This window comes from Convolutriloba macropyga, chromosome 3 (assembly GCF_964194025.1).
Source record: "Convolutriloba macropyga chromosome 3, txConMacr16.3, whole genome shotgun sequence".
NCBI lineage: Eukaryota > Metazoa > Xenacoelomorpha > Acoela > Convolutidae > Convolutriloba > Convolutriloba macropyga.
This window is the reverse complement of record NC_134470.1, coordinates 17,890,732-17,911,089: the sequence shown is the minus strand read 5'-3', so window position 1 is coordinate 17,911,089 and position 20,358 is coordinate 17,890,732. Positions and strand designations below refer to the sequence as shown.

The 20,358-nt window shown below is 39.3% G+C and overlaps 1 protein-coding gene across 1 annotated transcript; it reads left to right on the top strand.

The window, feature by feature from the left end:
* The first annotated feature begins 456 nt into the window (after positions 1-456).
* LOC142336020 (short transient receptor potential channel 4-like) lies at positions 457-19,861 on the top strand. The gene is made up of 2 exons (XM_075384495.1): positions 457-771; positions 15,873-19,861. The coding sequence occupies exon 2, from the start codon at positions 15,915-15,917 to the stop codon at positions 19,560-19,562; it is 3,648 nt and encodes a 1,215-aa protein (XP_075240610.1). The 5' UTR covers positions 457-771; positions 15,873-15,914; the 3' UTR covers positions 19,563-19,861.
* The last annotated feature ends 497 nt before the right edge of the window (positions 19,862-20,358 follow it).

The following is a 20,358-nucleotide window of genomic DNA, read 5'->3' as shown; positions in this document are numbered from 1 at the left end:
ATTAATTAGTTTGCTCAAAATGCGCGCCTGATACTTTAACGTTTTTAATCTTTATTTATTATATATTTACAAGACCTTTTTGAAATGATACCTGCCTAAAAATTTGATGCTGAAATTCATAATTATTCTTGGGCTTTTAAGGTTCATCGCTGCAAACGACTTTCACAATAATTAGATTCATTTTCTTCAGACAGTAAAACCTGATCAAAAATGCAACTGATGGTTGTTTGCAACTGTTCTAACCGGTAAATGTGGTTGTTTGTCATTTTGTGCTAACTGGGCTATCGGCTGCTTGCGCTCTTCCTTTTAAGATCAACAGGACAGGAAACGAAGGAAAGAAGTCTTCGGTTTCTCCTGCCTGCTTTGTGATAAATTTCAATCTCAATTCTGATTGGTTAATTTTGAATCGTCACGATTGAAAAAGCTTCATATAATTTTATCCCCACTTCAGCTCAATAAAGGCAAAGACTGAAAGACTGTGAATTCTTTTTCGTTGGTTTTTGTTACTTAGGAAACGGAGAGAAAAACTGATTAAAATTACAAAGGATTTCCCCATCTCACATAATGATCTACAATTTGGGGAAAATGCGGTTCCCATTTTCATAATTGCACCAGGATATTTTTGTAATTAGTTGATAATTTTGCCCACTTACCTAGCTATTATAAAGTGGGGAAATTATTCTACCCTACTTGAAAATATTTGAATATCATTTCACATCCATTGTGCTGCCCTTTTGAGTTTCTCTGTCAACCAACAACTATGTGAAAAAGGTAAGAAAAAATACAATAGCTCTTATTTTTGACACTGATACCATTCGCTCTATCCTTTATATACAAACTAATCTTAATTAAGCTCCATTCAAATTTATTTAGCTTTTGTTGCATTGTGAAACAAACTGTCCCATTGAGCGCAAAAAGTTTTCTGACAAGTTGGGTAAGTTCCGAGTTAACTTTTTTGGGTAACTTTTATTTGGCCACTCTAAGCTCCGTCACTGCAAGTAATTTTTCTCAATCATATCATTTTGTCTTCAACTTTTCAATTTTACCTATTCGATTAACTAGTTAAAAACATGTACGTCTCGACAATTCATCATTATCTGTCCAATTAATTTAACGGGAACAATTCTATATAACCTGTCAAATTGTCAGCACTCTGAATTGTCCACGCAAACTTTCTAGTAAACCGAAAACGAAATGACCATTTTGCAAAAAAAAACGCATCTGTTAGACTGGGCACGTTGCTAAATTTCTGTAGCTTTTACATTTTCTGTAAAAACAATTTCGGAAATTGTTTCAGTCAACAGTTGAAAAAATTTCAGAAAGCTTGCTTTCTCTATCGAACAGTTGTATCGACACATTACAGAAAAAAAAACAGTAGGAGACCAACAGAAGGGCTGATGTGGTTCTGTAAGAGGCGTAGAATGGTATAATGTTCCAAAATACCTCTAAAATCTCGAAACGTATGACATTCAATTTTTCGATTCAATTTTTCATCATAGCACAGGTTTAGGCCTCAACTTGCACCAGCTCGAGTAAGTGAAAAAGTATTGCCTATGAACAGATTTAAGTTTGACTTCAGTTAATACCTGGAGTTCATTTTAGATCAATTTTTTCGCGACGCACTAGAACTTGACCCACCATAATCATACTGGAAGTGACCTCAATTTAATAGCGGCACACTGGGATTTAACTCTACCCATTTCTTAGCAGACAAAAGTGCCCTCAAAATTCCCTTCCGATTTAGATCCACAATCGATTTATGACCAGATCATTCAGCACTGACTGCAGTGAAATGACCTCCGAGCAAAATGGTGTAAGACCCGGGTGAATTTTCGTAAGAAATGAGGTGAAAAAATAACTTTCACCGCGTATTTCTTACATCTTTTTTGCCGTGAATCGCGATGAAATTTATTTTTGTTCAGTTTTCTCAGTATTCTTAAGAAGAAACTTCCTTACAGGGGTTCGAACCGCTTAACTCCTGCATGCCTTCAACTTCCTATTCAACTGCGCCAACTTTCAACAACGTCCATGATATTTCTTGAGAATTAAAATAAATCAGATTTAGTAAAGGTTGGAAAACAATTTTTTTAAAAAAATGCGGTGAATTTCGCGGTGAATTTTTGTAAGAAATGCGGTGAAATGCGGCGAATTATTTTTTTTCACCGCAATTCTGTCAATAATTTGCCACAAAAGTCGATGCGGTGAATTTTTATAAGAAATGCGGTGAAATGCAGTGAAATATATTTCTTCACCGCAATCACCGCATTTCTTACAAAAATTCACCCAAAAACCTTGACCCGGGGAGCGGAGTTGTAAGGGATCTTTTGAAGAATAATTGTCCCTGGCCTAAATTGTGATCGAAAACTGATCCACTTGAACCCAGGTTGAGTTGGTAGAAATATGATTTGAAATTTGTCTTGGGTACGGTATTGTCTCTGTCGTTTAATACACGGCCATTCTTTTCATCGCACTAATTTGAAAACAGCTTGATTATTGCAGTTTTCGAATGATAGGAATGATAGTTGCAAACGATTGTGTATTCTCACAGAATCAAAACGCGAACGCGTTTTCCCATTTGCCAAATTTTGCAGTAATTCACGCATATTTGAGCATATTGCTTGTCTAAACTGTCTGCTCATGGCTAACTTTCGTCAGGGCATACGGACCGTTTTTTAGGAACTGAGCCTGACAATAGGCTAAACTGAAAACAATTTTTGACTGTCTAAAAGTAGGCTGCAATGTTTTCTTATGTTTATGAGAAACTGTCACCTCAAACTATTTCAGCTTACAAAGTTTGTAGGATCACGCTTTTGTTGATAAATTGAATATCTGCCGTAAAATCTAATTGAAATTTTGAATATCTATTGAAACAGAGCTTCTAGAAAACAGAGGTATCACAGTAAAAATTAAGGAAATTGTAGACCAATTGTGACTCCTTTTTTCTGATTAAGCAAACAAACGTTCAAGATCGAGAGAAACTTTAGCCGGTACAATGAAATGATTTAAAAATGCCCGTAATTTTGTGTTTTTCCGAACATTACGCAAATTAAAAAAACAGAATTATTTTGAGATATCTTATGAAAGTGACAAACTACGCCAATTAAGAGACCCATTGTGTGTCAAAAACCAATAATTTTAACCCTCGTGTTTCAAATTTGTCCTTTTTTGGGCTTAAAATAAAAAACTAAACAATTGCTATCTATCTGACTGAGTGCTGGTTAAAATCTGTAAAAGATTGAAAGTTTACTGTTGATTTGACGTCCATTTATTATTAAAAAAAACCGTAATAAAGAACAAACCAATTTGCAAGCCGGAGAAAAATGAATAACCTATACCGATTATGGAAACATTGGAAGTGCTAATAAAAAAGAAAATAATTAAAGAGTAAAACTAAAATAACAATTGCAAGGACGGGAAATTTCAAAGAATTGACCGCAACAACAATTTTATCTCGACAAAAGGTTGGTACACTATGCTGATTAATATTTTCACCATTTTGTTTTAATTTTTTCTTTTATGAGATCTAGTTAATTGCAGAGTTTTGTCAAAGGCAAAAAATGACTTTTTATAAGAACTTTGCCTGGTAAACATTTCTGTAGGAATGGAAAGTTAAACTTAAGCTTTTTTTCGGAAAAGAACCAAATTAATACTGACCTTGAATTATTCCCAACACAAAAGCGAATTCTAAATTTGAAACTGTACAAAGATAATAATGGTAAAGAAATTTAAACTGATGAGAATGGTTGAATAAGTAAATATTGATTCTGATAAAGATTATATCATGGATTGAACACCAAAATTCTCACCCACGTAATATTGGATTAGAAACCCAAATTAGGGGCCTAAGTTATCAAAGTCATGAATGACCTTCTGAAAACTTTTCCCAAAAAGGTATTTTTCTCACAAAGATTCGGAACATTTGGTAAAAATAGGACTAAACTATCACAACCAAACATAGATTAGCAGTATATATACGGCTCAATTTTAGCCAATTTTTGTAACCAAAATCAGTCTGAAAATAGTTATATTGTCGTGATAATCGAAATTTCGGAGTGAGTTAACAGATCTCTGTCGTGGTACTGAACTTGTAAAAATTGTTGAAACTAGTATACCCTGGTAATTATACTTTTCGTTAATTTAACTTAGCAAATTTTCAACTACTTTCTCTTTTTGGACATTTTCTTATAAATTAGTAGAGTTTAAACTGGTATCTAGTCGATATTTGTTAAACACTTTGATACGTGGCACTCATAGGCATCTGTAACTAGTTGTTTTGAAGGAACCATAGTCTTGTAATAATTAGGACTGGGTAAAACTTAATCGTTTCTTTCGGTTTTCTGTTAATCAAAAGCGTACTTGTACAACTTTAGTAACTTCACAATACATCTCTAAGGATCTGAAATCATACTCAATCTAGCTTCAATTTATTGGATTTAAATTAGTTTGGTGACTAGTAAAGTAGTGATCAACCAATCAATAATTAGGTTAAGTTAGGTTAACGGACTGGAGGACAGCACCGAGTCCAGGACAACATCAAGACGATTGATTTCTCAGAGTATTAATCGGCCAAGCTCCTTCCAGGAGACCGCATAGTGAAGCTACTCTGAGGGTAGGCCTGCCTGCTCGTAGAAGACTTGGCAAGTTAAGTTAACCCATGTAGTATGGAATGGTGAACCAAGTAGACAATAAAAAAGGTCTGCAGTAACCTGAAGTACCTGATGGGCAATGTCTTAACGTTCTATCAAGTTGGTTAATACTCGTCTGGTTGGGTTGTGGAGTGAACACCGACGAGCTCTTCACGTCATCTACTATTTGTTTTAAGTATATTGGTTGATCGATTAATTAGAAACGGAATTGAGGACCTGGTATAATTCTCAATCTTAGAGTCACCAATTTATTTCATTTTGTAAAGCATTTCTTAGAAGCTAAAATATCATATAACATAAAAAGGCATTACCAACATATTTTAATAACATTATTATTAGCAATTGACTACAGTTCTATAGCGCCTGAAAATACTTTCTTTAGGACTTGACAGGAGGGCCTGGTATAACCGTTCAGTCTAGTTAAGAGTAGTAGGTTTTGTGAAGTTACTATCCAGTCCAGTAGTTTTCTCTAAGATAGATTCTAGGAACAATTGTGGAATTGTGAATAGGGTAAAACCTCCACCCTAAATATTCAGATTCTATATTGGCGACCACAGAGGGATCCTTCTGATTAGAAGGCGGTTTTGCATTATAAAAAAAACAAAAATTTAGAATTTTAGAGAACCGATGAATTAGATCTTTGGAATACGTTCCAAAGGTAAAACTCATCAATATATTTTTTTTGTGTCATTTGGTTTTGCATCGAAAATTACTTCAATTTCCAAAAATGAACAACGCACCAAACAACCAGCAACAGCAACAACAGAACCAGGCGAACAATCAGCAGCAAATAGTCGTAGCACCACCCCTTCTCGCATTCCTCCGATACCCCAGCCGTGACTTCGAGAGTTTCGAAAGATGGGTTCGACACTTCGAATCCATGTCAAATGCCAATAATTGGGATGACCAGAGACAACGCGAGGTCCTGCCCACGTGTTTGAACAGTTATGCGTTAGATGAGTATTACAATCTCCCCAATCATTACTTTGAACAAGTGCAAGGACAACCAGCCCCGACCATAGCGAGAGTTCTGAACGCTCTTAACATCAGAATCGGCGACTTTCCCAACGCAAGGAGTGCCCGCACCGAATTCAAAAATCTTCAACAATTGGAATCAGAGTCAATCCAAGAGTTCTCAAGGCGAGTTCGTAAGTTAGGAGAGGCAGCCAATGCTCATCTTGATGTTGCGGGACGACAGGAAGCTAACAAAGATGCTTTTGTAGACGGACTGTTGGACAGCGAAATCAGATACACACTCCTGAAGGAAGAAACGGGAAGCTTCAATGCAGCTACACAACGGGCCATTGCTCTAGACGCCATCAGTAAAGCGGAATCCAGTCGACTGCGAGGACGAAGAAACGGACATGTGAGATGGACAAAGGGTGAACAAGATAATGATGAGTCAGTAGCAGCTGACTTTAGAGCACTCAACACCAGTCTGTCATCGGGTTTCAATCAAATGATCGAGTTTTAGACCAGAAGCTTCAATAAGATGCTAGAGCAGCAAGAGCGACATACACAGATCATGGAGAAGATTCTTGAGACCCAAACAAGGTTTCTATCCGAATCAAGTCAACCCAGATTTCAGAGTAGAAGTCCGGGAAGACCGGAAGGCTTTCGACCCAGAACGTCTGCGATGCAGTGCTATAATTGCAACGAGTTTGGGCACTTGTCCAATCAGTGCCCACAGAAAGGAACAATACAACCGGGTATAACCGCAAACTTGGACACCGATAGACAACCAATCGTAAAAAGCATTTTACAGAGAGCGAACCCAGAACAAGTGAGCAGTATCAACAAAGTTCAAGCCGAAGCAGTCTTTGGACCTACAGTCTACGTGATTGTTGATCTTGACGGACATAAACACAAAGCGTTAGTGGATAATGGGAGCAATGTGAACATTCTATCAGAAAAAGCTTACTCACAGTACGAACAGCGTTCCAAACTCAGACCTTTCCGAGAACAAGTTCTTTCGGCCACCAATGATCCTTTCGAAATACTTGGCGTTTTTACTGGCGAAATAACGTTCGACACCGGGGTAAAAGTAAAAGCCGATCTCCTGGTGACCCCAAACACAGACGTGCCTTTGATACTTGGAACCCAGGTGATGGAGGAGAATAAAGTATCAATCGACTTCCATTCTAAGCAGCTCATGATGGAGAAAGAAAGCAGTGTTGTAAATTTGCAATTTGCCTATAAACCTGAAGTCCCCAGGCACGTACATCTTTGTGAGACGGAAGTAGAATCTGGTCTTGATCAAATTGAAACAATGGAAGAAACACAGGACAGGGCAACTGCAGAAACAAACCTAAACCTATCATGCGATGAAGAGTTGGAACAGATTTGTTCTTTAGCAATTCCAGACAGGAACCAACAAACTGACGATAGAAGAACACTGCTACGAGAGTTCAGAGATGTGTTTGTAATGAACGACAACGAACTTGGACAGACACACTTGGTTCAGCATGAAATTGACACAGGTGATACGCTGCCCATCAAGCTTGCACCCCATAGACTTGCACCTGGAAAGATCACTGTGGTTAAGAAGGAGATTGAGGACATGTTGGCAGAAAACATTATCCGACCATCAAACAGCCCGTACAGTGCACCAATCGTTCTCGTTACCAAAAAGGATGGGAGCAATCGAATGTGCACAGACTTCAGACGACTAAACGAAGTAACAAAGAAAGACGCTTTTCCCCTTCCGCGAATTGACCAGATACTGGATCATCTTCACGGAGCAACGATTTTCTCAAGCCTCGACCTAGCCTCTGGATATTGGCAGGTCCCATTAGCTGAGAGTGCTATTCCAAAAACTGCGTTCGTCACTCCCGATGGTGGACACTATGAGTACCTCAGACTTCCATTTGGACTTTGCAATGCACCGGGAACCTTCCAGCGACTTATGACAAGCATCCTCAATGAATATCTCTTCTCGTTCGTCCTCATCTTCTTGGTTGACGTTCTGGTGTTTAGTAGGAATGTGGAGGAACAAGAAAAACACATGCGCCTCGTTTTCCACGCTCTTCGCCAGGCCAATCTTAAACTCAAACCCAAGAAATGCCGCCTCTTTCAAGAGTCCGTAACCTATCTGGGATACAAACTGAGCCCAGAGGGAATTGCACCAGATGAAAACAAACTCGTTGCAGTACGGGACTGGAAACGACCAGAAAACGTTACCGAAGTGAGGTCTTTTATTGGATTTTGCAGTTACTACAGACGGTTCATCAAAGACTTCGCTGGGATAGCGAAACCTCTTCACCAGATAACAAAAAAGAACAGCCGTTTCACTTTGAACCCTGAATGCCATAATGCTTTCGAAAAACTGAAAGCGGCTTTGATTGATAGCTCAGTACTCAAGCATCCGGACTACAACTCTCCTTTTATTGTGGACACGGATGCAAGTGACAACAGTCTTGGGGCAGTACTCTTGAATATTGTCGATGGAGTAGAATACCCAGTGGCTTTCACAAGCAGAGTTTTGACCCCAGCAGAATGTCGTTACTCAACAACAAAAAGAGAAGCATTGGCAGTCATTCAGGCGATGAAATGGTTCAAGCCTTACATTTGGGGAACTCAATTTGTGCTCAGAACAGATCATGCATCGCTACAGTGGTTATTTAGACAATGACGGGATGATATTCAGGATGCTACAAAGACCGCAAGAGTTTGATTTTCAAGTAGTACATAGACCAGGAGACAAGCACGGGAATGCAGATGGACTGTCAAGACAGTGCAGCATCACACCTGAGCTAACTGAAGCTGAGAGACTGGATATGTTTGGAAGTTGCCCATCAGCTAACTCTTTGGAAGACGCCCTCGGAAGAATTAACTTAGTTACAGCAGAGGACACGAACGAACCAATGAGTATCCAATTTCAAGAAGACGTAAACTCACTTAGACTGGCTCAAAGAAACGATCCCTGCTTACGTCTCATCTTGCAATGGGCAAACGCTGAGAAACATCCAGACCAAAATCCGCTGAGAGACTTAAAAATCAAGAAGGCAAACGCAATAGCACAAGGAGAAGATGCAGTAGCGATGTGGGGCCTTTGGGACCAGATGGAACTGACTGATGGCGTGCTGTACAGGAAGTGGCATGTAGAAGGAAGCAATACAACACAAAAACAACTTGTAGTACCGCAGGGACTCAGAGAGACAGTTTTGGAACAACTTCACGATTCAAAACTCAGTGGAGGCCATTTTGCTTTTCAAAAAACCTTGGACAGGGCAAGACAGAGGTTTTTGTGGCCCAATATGAGAAAAAACATTGAACAAAAATGTGAGAACTGCACCCTGTGTCAAGCACGAAGTACCGCTGGAAAGAAAAGAATAGCCCCTCTCCAGACAATCAACGTTGGGATCCGATTCAGCAAAGTGGCAGCAGATATCCTAGGTCCTGTTACCCGAGCGAAGACAAGCGGTGCAAAATACATACTCGTGTTGACGGACTATTTTACAAAATACGTGGTTTGCGTTCCCTTAGAAAGAACTACGGCCGAAGATGTTGCTAGAGCAATTGTGGAGAAATGGGTTTTGACGTTTGGAGCACCTGATTGCCTACACACCGATCAAGGATCAAACTTCTGCAGCGAACTGTTACTGGAAGTGTGCAAAATTTTTGGAATAGAGAAGACAAGAACATCTCCATATCACTCGCAGGGAAATGGTATGATAGAACGTCACAACAGAGTTGTTGCGAATGTTATTTCCAAATATTGCGCAAACAATCCAAGTAGCTGGGATCAAATGATTCCCTATCTCAACTTCGTCTATAAAACGACCGTACACAAAACAACAGCACAGACTCCATTCTCCCTTGTGTTTGGACAAGAATGCAAATACCCGATTGAGTTGCTACTCCCGAAAGCACCTGGTCACGAAATTGCCAAATACGAATTCGCAAGATGGCTCAACGAGCAATTCAGAGAAGCACATATGAATGCTAGAGAGACACTTGATTACAAGCAAGAAAGACAGAAAGATATGTATCAGAAAAACGTTTTTGGAGAGGAATTGAAGCCAGGAGAGAGAGTCTGGCTTTTTGCACCCCACAAAGCGAAATCAAAAAAATTCTTCCTTCCGTGGGACGGACTGTACAACATCATTGAGAAGACGTCAGAGGTCAATTACAAAATTTCAAAGGATGCGAATGCAAAGAAATGGCAGATAGTCCACTACAATCGATTGAAGCCTGTGAAGGAGGAAGACGAGTTACCCAGAATGGAAACGAGATCATCACATCAGGAAAAATGGCCCAGCCGCCAGAATATAAATGACCAGGAAGTTCCCATTGAAGTAAACAATCAAACTTTCACTCCAGAAGTTATATCAAAACGACCCAAACAAGAGAATCCCTTCAAATGGATGGACGAAGATGAAGATTTTTTCTACGATCTCTTTGCAGAGCGAGAACATTCAACTAAAAGGCCCACTAAGACTAACATAGGAGCAGAACCGAACACTCCGGAACAAGCAACAACCCAAGAGCACCAGTCTCCTTTTGTAACACCAGCCAAAGAGATTGAATCTACACCACTGCCCCAACGACCACACAAGCCAAAAAATGTCTTGAGGGACCTCAGTGAAATACAGTCAACACCTGCAAGCGCCAAAAGAGAAATGTGCAAACCAAAAACATTTGGAGAACTTTTGGGAACCAAAACTGACGAAACAGTAAACTCCATCGCTAAAACCCGAGAAAGACGCGCAGTGAAATACCCAAAACGATTCGGAATCGACGACGAATAAAAAAATAATATATGTTATATATATATATATATATATATATATATATATATATATATATATATGTCTTTTAAAAAAAAGAAACTTGATTAAGTTTCTCTATATAGCATTGCCTAAAAAAATGTAAAGATCAAAAGATGAGCCGAAATTTCTATTAACGACGGGGGCATTCGTAAAACATATTTGAATAGCACCAAATTAAAAAAAAAAAGAACTATCTTGCAAGTTAATGTAACACCGGTATTATGAAAAGAACTAATTAGCTCGAATACATTTCAGGGAATTTGGGGGAATTTTTGTAGAATGTAGCACTCTTTCTAATACAGAAAAAATGCTATCTAGGTTTAGCGCAGTAATTAACCATAGTAGTGTTTAGATGTACAACTTTGTGATATTTATATTATTACTTGCGGTACGACAGCAAACAGCGGAGAGTGCACGAACTACTGCGCATGTTCTCTTCCAAACTCAAACTCCAGTTTCATTGGCTGACTCATATCTGACTGTGGATATCGCAGTCCCACTTCCAAAGCTGTTGAACCTGGATCTCCGACCAATTTATAAATTCTCTTCAAAACTTCAGCAATTGGAACAAAAAACATGGAAGAGCTCCCAGTTTTGCAACAACCCAGAAATAAGCGCACTATTACAGCACCACTTTGACGGAATAATCTCATCTATTCAGACAGAATACGAAAGAGCAGAGAAAGAAAGGACAAAGCTTGTCAAAGAAGTAGCATCGTTTGTAAACCAGACTATCACTCTTCAGCGACAGAGACGACCACGACTGCTGTTTGCAATGGGAGCTGCGACGGCGATAACTTTGGAACCCTTACTGGAAAAAGCAGGCTGCAGGCTACTCTCAATTTTTGGTCTGTTTGAAAGCTCCAAGCGAAAGATGGAACAACTGGAAGGACGGTTGCACTATTTGGAATCAAGAATGGTTCACCTGCACAGCGAAGAAAAAGAGTCTATTCAGGTCATGGCCAGCAGTAGTTTGAAGCTTCATGAAGACACACGAAAAGTGCTAAACTATTCAAAGGATAACTTTGAGATTCTGCAAACAAACCTGGAGATGCTTCAAAAACAATGGAAGAAATACAACAAGCCCAAGCCTGTGATCATCGAAGGTCTGACGTTTTTATGTATGCCTTTCGCGCCCAAAGTGCAATTAACAACGTATCGTGGACTCTCAATGCTATGCACAGTGAGTTGCAAGTACAAACACTATATTTTTGACGGAACAGAGAAACATGTTTATTACAAGCATTGGAGTGCTATCCAAAGGAACACTGCCAACCGCACTAGTACCCTACGAGGATTTACGGAAAATAATTACAACACTGAAGCTGGGAGACAACAAGTGTTCAATCCCAGACGACCACTCAACTTTACTTTACAGCCTGCCCTTAGTGAGAAATGTTTTTTCCAATCCACACGGACTGTTAATCACAATGGAGGTGCCAGTATACAGTGGTGAACCAATCCACGATGCCTACAAAGCAATCCCTCTGCCGCAACCAATCAAGAACACAACAACGGCCGCAACTCTAAAATTAGAAAGGAGCTATTTGATTGTATCAAGGCGAGAAGAAAGCTATGCCGAAATGAAGAGTGAGGAATATCTGTCTTGTTGGGGGACACAATTGCTTACACTTTGCACTAAGCCAGTAGCGTTAGTGAGCGCGCAAGATCAACTCTGCTTGACTTCACTCCTATACAGTCACGAGGTGGCTGCTTTGAAGACTTGCACACGAGAAGTAACCGAATTGCCAATTTTACCGACAGCAATCTACCTTGGGAACTCTATGTACCTCCTCAACGCGGCAGACGATCAACAATTTTTTTATAACATAACGTACAGTGGGGGCAGAAAGTTTTCAAACCGTGTGCCAGCCTGTAAAAGTTGCCTAGTGCATCCCCCCTGCAATGGAAAACTGGTTCAACCGCAGAATGGACTGGTCATGTTGCCCGATCCAGCATATTGTCTTCAACACAGTGGACTAATAACAACAATCACAACTCCCGAACTACTGGATACCGCTTTCGACATCCCGAGCTTTCCAGCGGTCACGCCTACAGAAGAGAGTCGGAACTTGATCTTGCATAGGATCAGATCGGCACTCAAGGATGTGCCTACGCTTGATGTCACGCCTGAATTAGTCAGTGAGATGGTAGACAAAATCCATCAACAACTTTCTGACGAAAACAACTTCAAATCCTTTGGCCATGGGTCAACACTGCATACATTTAAAGAGCTGGCTGGTCTGCTTGGTTTCTCTTTATGGTGTCTTGCTTTTTTCCTTCTGGCTGTCTGGACAGGGAAGAAGTGTTACCAGTCCAAGAACACTACGAAACATATTCCTAATTTGCCCAACGATGATCAACGAGATATCGGAACTGACATGCAGTTTGGGGAGAGATTAAACTTAGTTGAGAGAATGCGAAATGAGGAGACAAGCGCTGATTAAGAGAAAAAAAAACTGTCGTACCAAAATATGGTGATGGTGCTTTTATATACTTATACTCTAATTTCACTTTATTGTACTATTCAGGAGAATAGTTTAGTCCGGATGGGTGAGATGTAGGAATGGAAAGTTAAACTTAAGCTTTTTTTCGGAAAAGAACCAAATTAAAACTGGCCTTGAATTATTCCCAACACAAAAGCGAATTCTAAATTTGAAACTGTACAAAGATAATAATGGTAAAGAAATTTAAAATGATGAGAATGGTTGAATAAGTAAATATTGATTCTGATAAAGATTATATCATGGATTGAACACCAAAATTCTCACCCACTTAATATTGGATTAGAAACCCAATTTAGGGGCCTAAGTTATCAGAGTCATGAATGACCTTCTGAAAACTTTTCCCAAAAAAGTATTTTTCTCACAAAAATTCGGAACATTTGGTAAAAATAGGACTAAACTATCATAACCAAACATAGATTAGCAGTATATATACGGCTCAATTTTAGCCAACTTGTGTAACCAAAATCAGTCTGAAAATAGTTATATTGTCGTGATAATCGAAATTTCGGAGTGAGTTAACAGATCTCTGTCGTGGTACTGAACTTGTAAAAATTGTTGAAACTAGTATACCCTGGTAATTATACTTTTCGTTAATTTAACTTAGCAAATTTTCAACTACTTTCTCTTTTTGGACCTTTTCTTATAAATTAGTAGAGTTTAAACTGGTATCTAGTCGATATTTGTTAAACACTTTGATACGTGGCACTCATAGGCATCTGTAACTAGTTGTTTTGAAGGAACCATAGTCTTGTAATAATTAGGACTGGGTAAAACTTAATCGTTTCTTTCGGTTTTCTGTTAATCAAAAGCGTACTTGTACAACTTTAGTAACTTCACAATACATCTCTAAGGATCTGAAATCATACTCAATCTAGCTTCAATTTATTGGATTTAAATTAGTTTGGTGACTAGTAAAGTAGTGATCAACCAATCAATAATTAGGTTAAGTTAGGTTAACGGACTGGAGGACAGCACCGAGTCCAGGACAACATCAAGACGATTGATTTCTCAGAGTATTAATCGGCCAAGCTCCTTCCAGGAGACCGCATAGTGAAGCCACTCTGAGGGTAGGCCTGCCTGCTCGTAGAAGACTTGGCAAGTTAAGTTAACCCATGTAGTATGGAATGGTGAACCAAGTAGACAATTAAAAAGGTCTGCAGTAACCTGAAATACCTGATGGGCAATGTCTTAACGTTCTATCAAGTTGGTTAATACTCGTCTGGTTGGGTTGTGGAGTGAACACCGACGAGCTCTTCACGTCATCTACTATTTATTTTAAGTATATTGGTTGATCGATTAATTAGAAACTGAATTGAGGACCTGGTATAATTCTCAATCTTAGAGTCACCAATTTATTTCATTTTGTAAAGCATTTCTTAGAAGCTAAAATATCATATAACATAAAAAGGCATTACCGACATATTTTAATAACATTATTATTAGCAATTGACTACAGTTCTATAGCGCCTGAAAATACTTTCTTTAGGACTTGAACGGAGGGCCTGGTATAACCCTTCAGTCTAGTTAAGAGTAGCAGGTTTTGTGAAGTTACTATCCAGTCCAGTAGTTTTCTCTAAGATAGATTTTAGGAACAATTGTGGAATTGTGAATAGGGTAAAACCTCCACCCTAAAATTCAGATTCTATAATTTTGCTTTTTAACAAAAAACAGTATGTTTTTAGGTTATTGATTGAAAAAGATCAAAGCAACATTTGCTACAGTAGTGAGTTGATTATTGCTTTTAAATTTAATTTTGGAAAGAATGCACAGCGTGAACATTACCTATATAGTTAGCAGCCAAGTACCTTCATATTTTGTCTATCCCTTTTCCATTTTTTTGAGAGTTTCACCCGAATTAGTGAAATCCGTTTCAGTATTTCACCTAATGTTTCTTTTGAAAGGTTGAGAGAGAACAACCTAATGTAAAAAGTGCATAAAATACACGTGACATAGCTTGACAAGAAACTGTACTTGCTCAACGTATACTTGGCTAGAGAAAAGAAGCATCAAGGAGCAAGAAAGAACATGAGAATGGGTTATAAGAGATGCCCAATTTCGAGAGCTTAAGACCAGTTGGTGTAATGGTTAGCACTCTAGTCTTTTTAGGAAGAGATGCTGGTTCGAATCCAGTACTGGTCCATTTTCACAGTAGTTGCGCCTGTTTAGAGCCCTTAACAGTTTTACTTTGATTTTTATGCTATTAATCGTAAGGTACTTCCTGTTTCAGAGCACAATTTGTCTAGTCGATTTTTGCTTGATTATCTATGCAAAAATATCCTGCTACACAACAGTAATTAAAATGGCGCGACTATCTTTGTTTAAAACATGATTTATTGTTTGTGTTATTTGGGACTCGGAACTATAAATTATCATCGAAATTGTGCAAGATCTAAGCCCATCAGCATGCTTTTACTCATTATAATCTGGAAATCCAGTGGCTGTTTCAAAATTTTGATTTAATCCCCCTCTGATCAGACATCTGTGTATCCCTCAGCAGACATTACCCACGAAATGGCTTTTTATCCGATTTTAGTTTGTCGGTAGTCAATGGTTATTCCTGGGGAAAATGCGTGCTAAGTTGTAAAAGAACGATACTTTGGACAGCTATCGTAGATTGGTGTTCGAATTCTAACAATGCCACAATGATTTAGAGGATTAACTGAAAAACTAGGCCATATGTTTCCTTGAGAAATGTATTCATATTAACAATACTGTTTATTTTCATATTTTTTTCTCAAGACTTTTAGTTACTCAATATAAATTTGTTTGATGCACTGTAAGAGATAGTGAATCTTTTTACTTTTCTTGCGTGATGTCTAAGTTTCTGAAATATTTGTGTTAATAAACCGTTGTTTTCTTTGTCAGTTCACATCGAATCAATAATGGAATCACTTTCGTTGCTGTTTATGAAGAACCTTAAGGAATCACTCCTTTTTACGTTTGTTCAGAGTAAGGAGTATATCTGAGGCTATAAGAGGGCACTTTCAAAGATGCCTACCAACTTCTACAGCCAGACTGGCGAGGACAAGGACCGCATCCACTTACACATAGTGCGGGGAGACACCGACACATCCCCAGATGAACGCCATTTCCTCAAATCTGTTGAAAAGGGAGACTTCTCAAGTGTGCAGAACTTTCTAGAAGAATCAGCAATATACTTCAACATCAACATCAACTGTGTGGATGCTTTGGGCCGCACAGGTTTGATAATAGCTATTGAAAATGAGAATATGGATATTATTGAACTGTTGTTGTCTTACAACGTTGAGTTGGGTGACGCGTTGCTATTTGCAATTGAAGAGGAGGTGCCGCAAGCCGTGGAGATCCTGCTCACTTATCGGGTTCCGAAAGCGTCCAAGAAAGACCAGATGGCCTTGATGAACGGAGGGAAAAAACAGGAAAGTAATTTTACCCCTGACATTACACCTGTTATCTTGGCTGCCCATACGAACAACTATGAGATTCTGAAGACCCTGATTTCACGTGGCGCGACAATTGTGAAGCCCCACGGGGTTAAATGCAGTTGCTACGAATGCGTTCACAGTGCAACGTTTGACAGTTTGAGACATTCCCAGACTAGAATGAATGCGTACAGGGCTCTAGCCAGTCCCTGTCTCATGATACTATGCAGTGATGACCCGTTTCTAACAGCGTTTGAGCTCAGCTGGGAATTGCATCACTTGAGTTACGGGGAAGTTGAGTTCAAAGAGGAGTATCAACGGTTGTCCCATCAATGCAGTAAGTTTGCAGTTGACCTTTTGGACCAAACTCGAGGTAGTCAGGAACTGAAGACGATTCTGAACAGGACTACAGATCCGATTGAGATCCTTGAAATGGAGGATGAAACAGGTGAAAGCGAAAAGGAAAACATGAACTTATCCCGATTCAAACTTGCGATAGAGTACAAACAGAAACAGTTCGTATCCCACCCCAATTGTCAACAGCTGTTGAGTCACATGTGGTACCAAGGAATCCCCGGGTGGAAGCAAGGAAGCATGGCGTACAAGTTAGGTTTCACCCTTTTGATATCATTCACTTTTCCCCTGACGTCACTTTTGTACATTCTATTCCCGTTTATGAAATCAACTGCCGTTCTGAAGAACCCATTTGTAAAATTTATCAATCATAGCGCGTCGTATGTGATGTTCCTGGTTCTACTGGTCCTAGCATCGACTGACTTTTTCAACGATTCCAACATTCACAATACTCGTTCGCGGCCACCGAATATACCAGAATGGATAATCGTTACGTACGTTTTGGCGTTCATCTGGAACGAAATGAAGGAAATATACGACAGCGGATTCATCGTGTACTCTTCAGATCTTTGGAACATTATGGATTTCATCCAGAACGCGCTTTATCTGGCTACCATATCGCTCCGACTGGTTGTGTTCTTTGGGGAGGACTTGGAGATCGGGCGCGAAGAAATGACCTCTGCTGATCCCATGCTGGTGGCTGAAGGCCTTTTCGCAGTCGCAAACATCAGCAGCACACTTCGGCTTTTGTTTCTGTTCACTGCAAATTCACAACTGGGACCTCTTCAGATTTCACTCGGACGAATGATAATCGACATCGTGAAATTTCTGTTCATATTTCTGCTGGTGCTGATATCGTTTGCAAGTGGCATGAACCAACTGCTATTTCTGGAGTACAGATACACAGACGCCGGAAACGCTGATAAAGGATGCGTTGGTGTGACTTGTGACGAACCGAACAATGAATTCTCGTCGATATACCATTCAATGGTTTCTCTCTTTTGGACTGTCATGGGAACCGTGGACCTGAAAGCGATATCTGTGAATACTGATCACGCGTTCACTGATTCCATGGCAATGGTAATGTACCTTGTATACCACATAATAGCCATTGTTGTGCTGTTGAACATGTTGATTGCTATGATGAACTTGTCGTATGAACAAATCGAGATGAAAAGTGACAATGAATGGAAGTTTTCACGCTCCAGGCTTTGGATGAGCTACTTTGAGGATGGAAAAACGGTCCCACCGCCGTTTAACATTATAATATCTCCAAAGTCGGTGTACAAGTTCATTCACAAAATACGAACTCTTTGCGTTTCTGACCTTCAAGAGTTGAAAAAGCGACAAAAAGCTACCAAATTGCAGTCCAAAATGCGAGAACTTGAGCGAAAATATCAGGATTCAATGACTAATTTGACCCAAAGATACATCGCCAACTTGAAGAAGTCACAAGATTACGAGCCAGTTACTGAAGATGATCTGAACGAAATCAAACAGGATATTTCAGCTTTCAGATACGAAGTCATTGAACTCCTTCGCAGAAATATAGGCGAAGATACAAGCACTATGAACTCTCGCAACGAAAGTGGCAGGCGAACAATCAATGCAACGAAGAAGAAGTCGACACTCAAAACTAGTCGCAAATCGGTTGTTGCAGCCAACCTTCAAAACGGTTCAAGTGTTGAAAGCCAGGGTTCCTCAAACGATTTGATTGGAAACGGAAAAGCGGGAGGACGATTAGTTAAGGTGCAGTCGGCTGAAAAAACTGACGAGAGTAACACGGGACCAACAAAAACGGAGAGCACCGAAGCCCAGGTCAACGATAACACTTATGAAACAACGTTTTCTGACGGAAAAGTTCACAACGTGACGTCACAATACATGCACGGCAATATAAACAACACTGTGAACACAAATTTGATCACTAATACTATGATGTTCAAAATGGATGACGCCAATGGTGGTGTAGGATATACGATGATGCCAGCATACTATGACAACTCCCACCATGTGTTCCAACAACCCTTTGTTCTCGTTCAGAGTACCGAAAACCCAAACGAGTTCCGGGTCAGACCAATTCCGACCTTGAACGAGGATGCAACCGAGTCCAAAGATCAAAATCACACGAACTGCGAAGACGTTCATCTGGATTCTGAAATCCACTCGGAAATCAGTTCTCGCCGTCCCAGCATTGCGTCTATTCGGTCTATCAATTCACGAAGGATGTCGTTAATTAGCAGGAAGACTAGCCAATTGGAAGCGGTCAGCGATTTGCCCAATCAATCGGCCAAGGATTGCAAGTTGGAAAACCCGAAAGATTTCTCTGTTGACCAGACCGATGACAGCCCTGAATCTCAAACCCCCAAAAGCCAACACGAGAATGACTCGATTGTGGTAACGGAAGGAACAAAAGACGATAATGATAAAATGACCAAGTTTATTGATGAGACTAAGGACGCTAGAGGGACCAACAAAGCGCAAAAATCGACTCTCCAAAAATTGAACCTAAAAGAGCCGAACGCTGAACAATCAGAAATTATCGACCCGAAAGGAGAAAGTGGTTCACAAACGGGAGGAAAAGGCGGAAAACTTGAAGTATCATTGTCAATCGATGACGTTGTAAATACTGATGACGCAAAACCTTTGATAGAAAATAAAAATGCAGATAGAGAACCCAACCAAGAGCGGAACGCGTTTGAAATGAAAAAGCGCTCTGGTTCTCCTAATCCAAATGCGAGCAGCAAGTACCCCCAAGGGTATACGGAATACCAGGGTATCAAGTTTTTGCCCCCAAAAAGCCCAAAATTTACCCAAATCACTCTGAGTGGTGCACCGAACAATCAACCTACGCAAAAACCACAGGTAACAAAAAACGATTAATGTAAGCAGTGTTTTCACATAATCAATTTTCTAACATATCCGATTATATATCTGTAATGAAAGATACTATAATTTTCTATGAAAAGACTCTAATTATTTTCCATAACCACTTCAATTTTTTGCTGACAAGTCCTTTAATAATGTTGACAATGATTTTATAAGTTCAGAAGTATATATAGTTACAATTTGATGTTCATGCGTGCAGTAAAATATACAAGAAAAATATTTTGAACTCAGAAAACTATATATAGAGAGGAGATAAACTCCTGGGCAAATTCCTCGATAGTTGATTTTTAGAAACATTTAGTATATTGCGACTTCTTTCTTGCTAAAATTGTATAACATCTAATTCTTTTAAGCTAACAAAATCAACTGTTGAAAATGTTTTAAAGCAAAATTTTGATATTTAAACCAGCAAGTTGGCTTTCAAGTTGCTGATGCCCTTGTGCAAATTAACTCAATTCGCATATTAAACCCTGAAAAGACTGTCACAGTTTTGCTGCTTATTTTGACGTTGGTTGCTACGGGACTTTTGGCTGCTGATAAGACTGAATTCTCCCTTTCATAGCTACTTTTAAGACTATACCGATCTCAAGATTGTGTAGAACTTGATTAGCTTTTATTGGTCGCGTAGAGCTCATTTATGACGCAAGCATTATTATGAGTATTTTGATCACTGTAATTAGAAGCCAAAATTCCCTTCATTTGATGACTACGAGAAGCTGAAAATAATCAAATCGAAATAGTTCCTAGATGTAAATGATATTATTGTTGCACTGAAAACTTTGTATTTGCC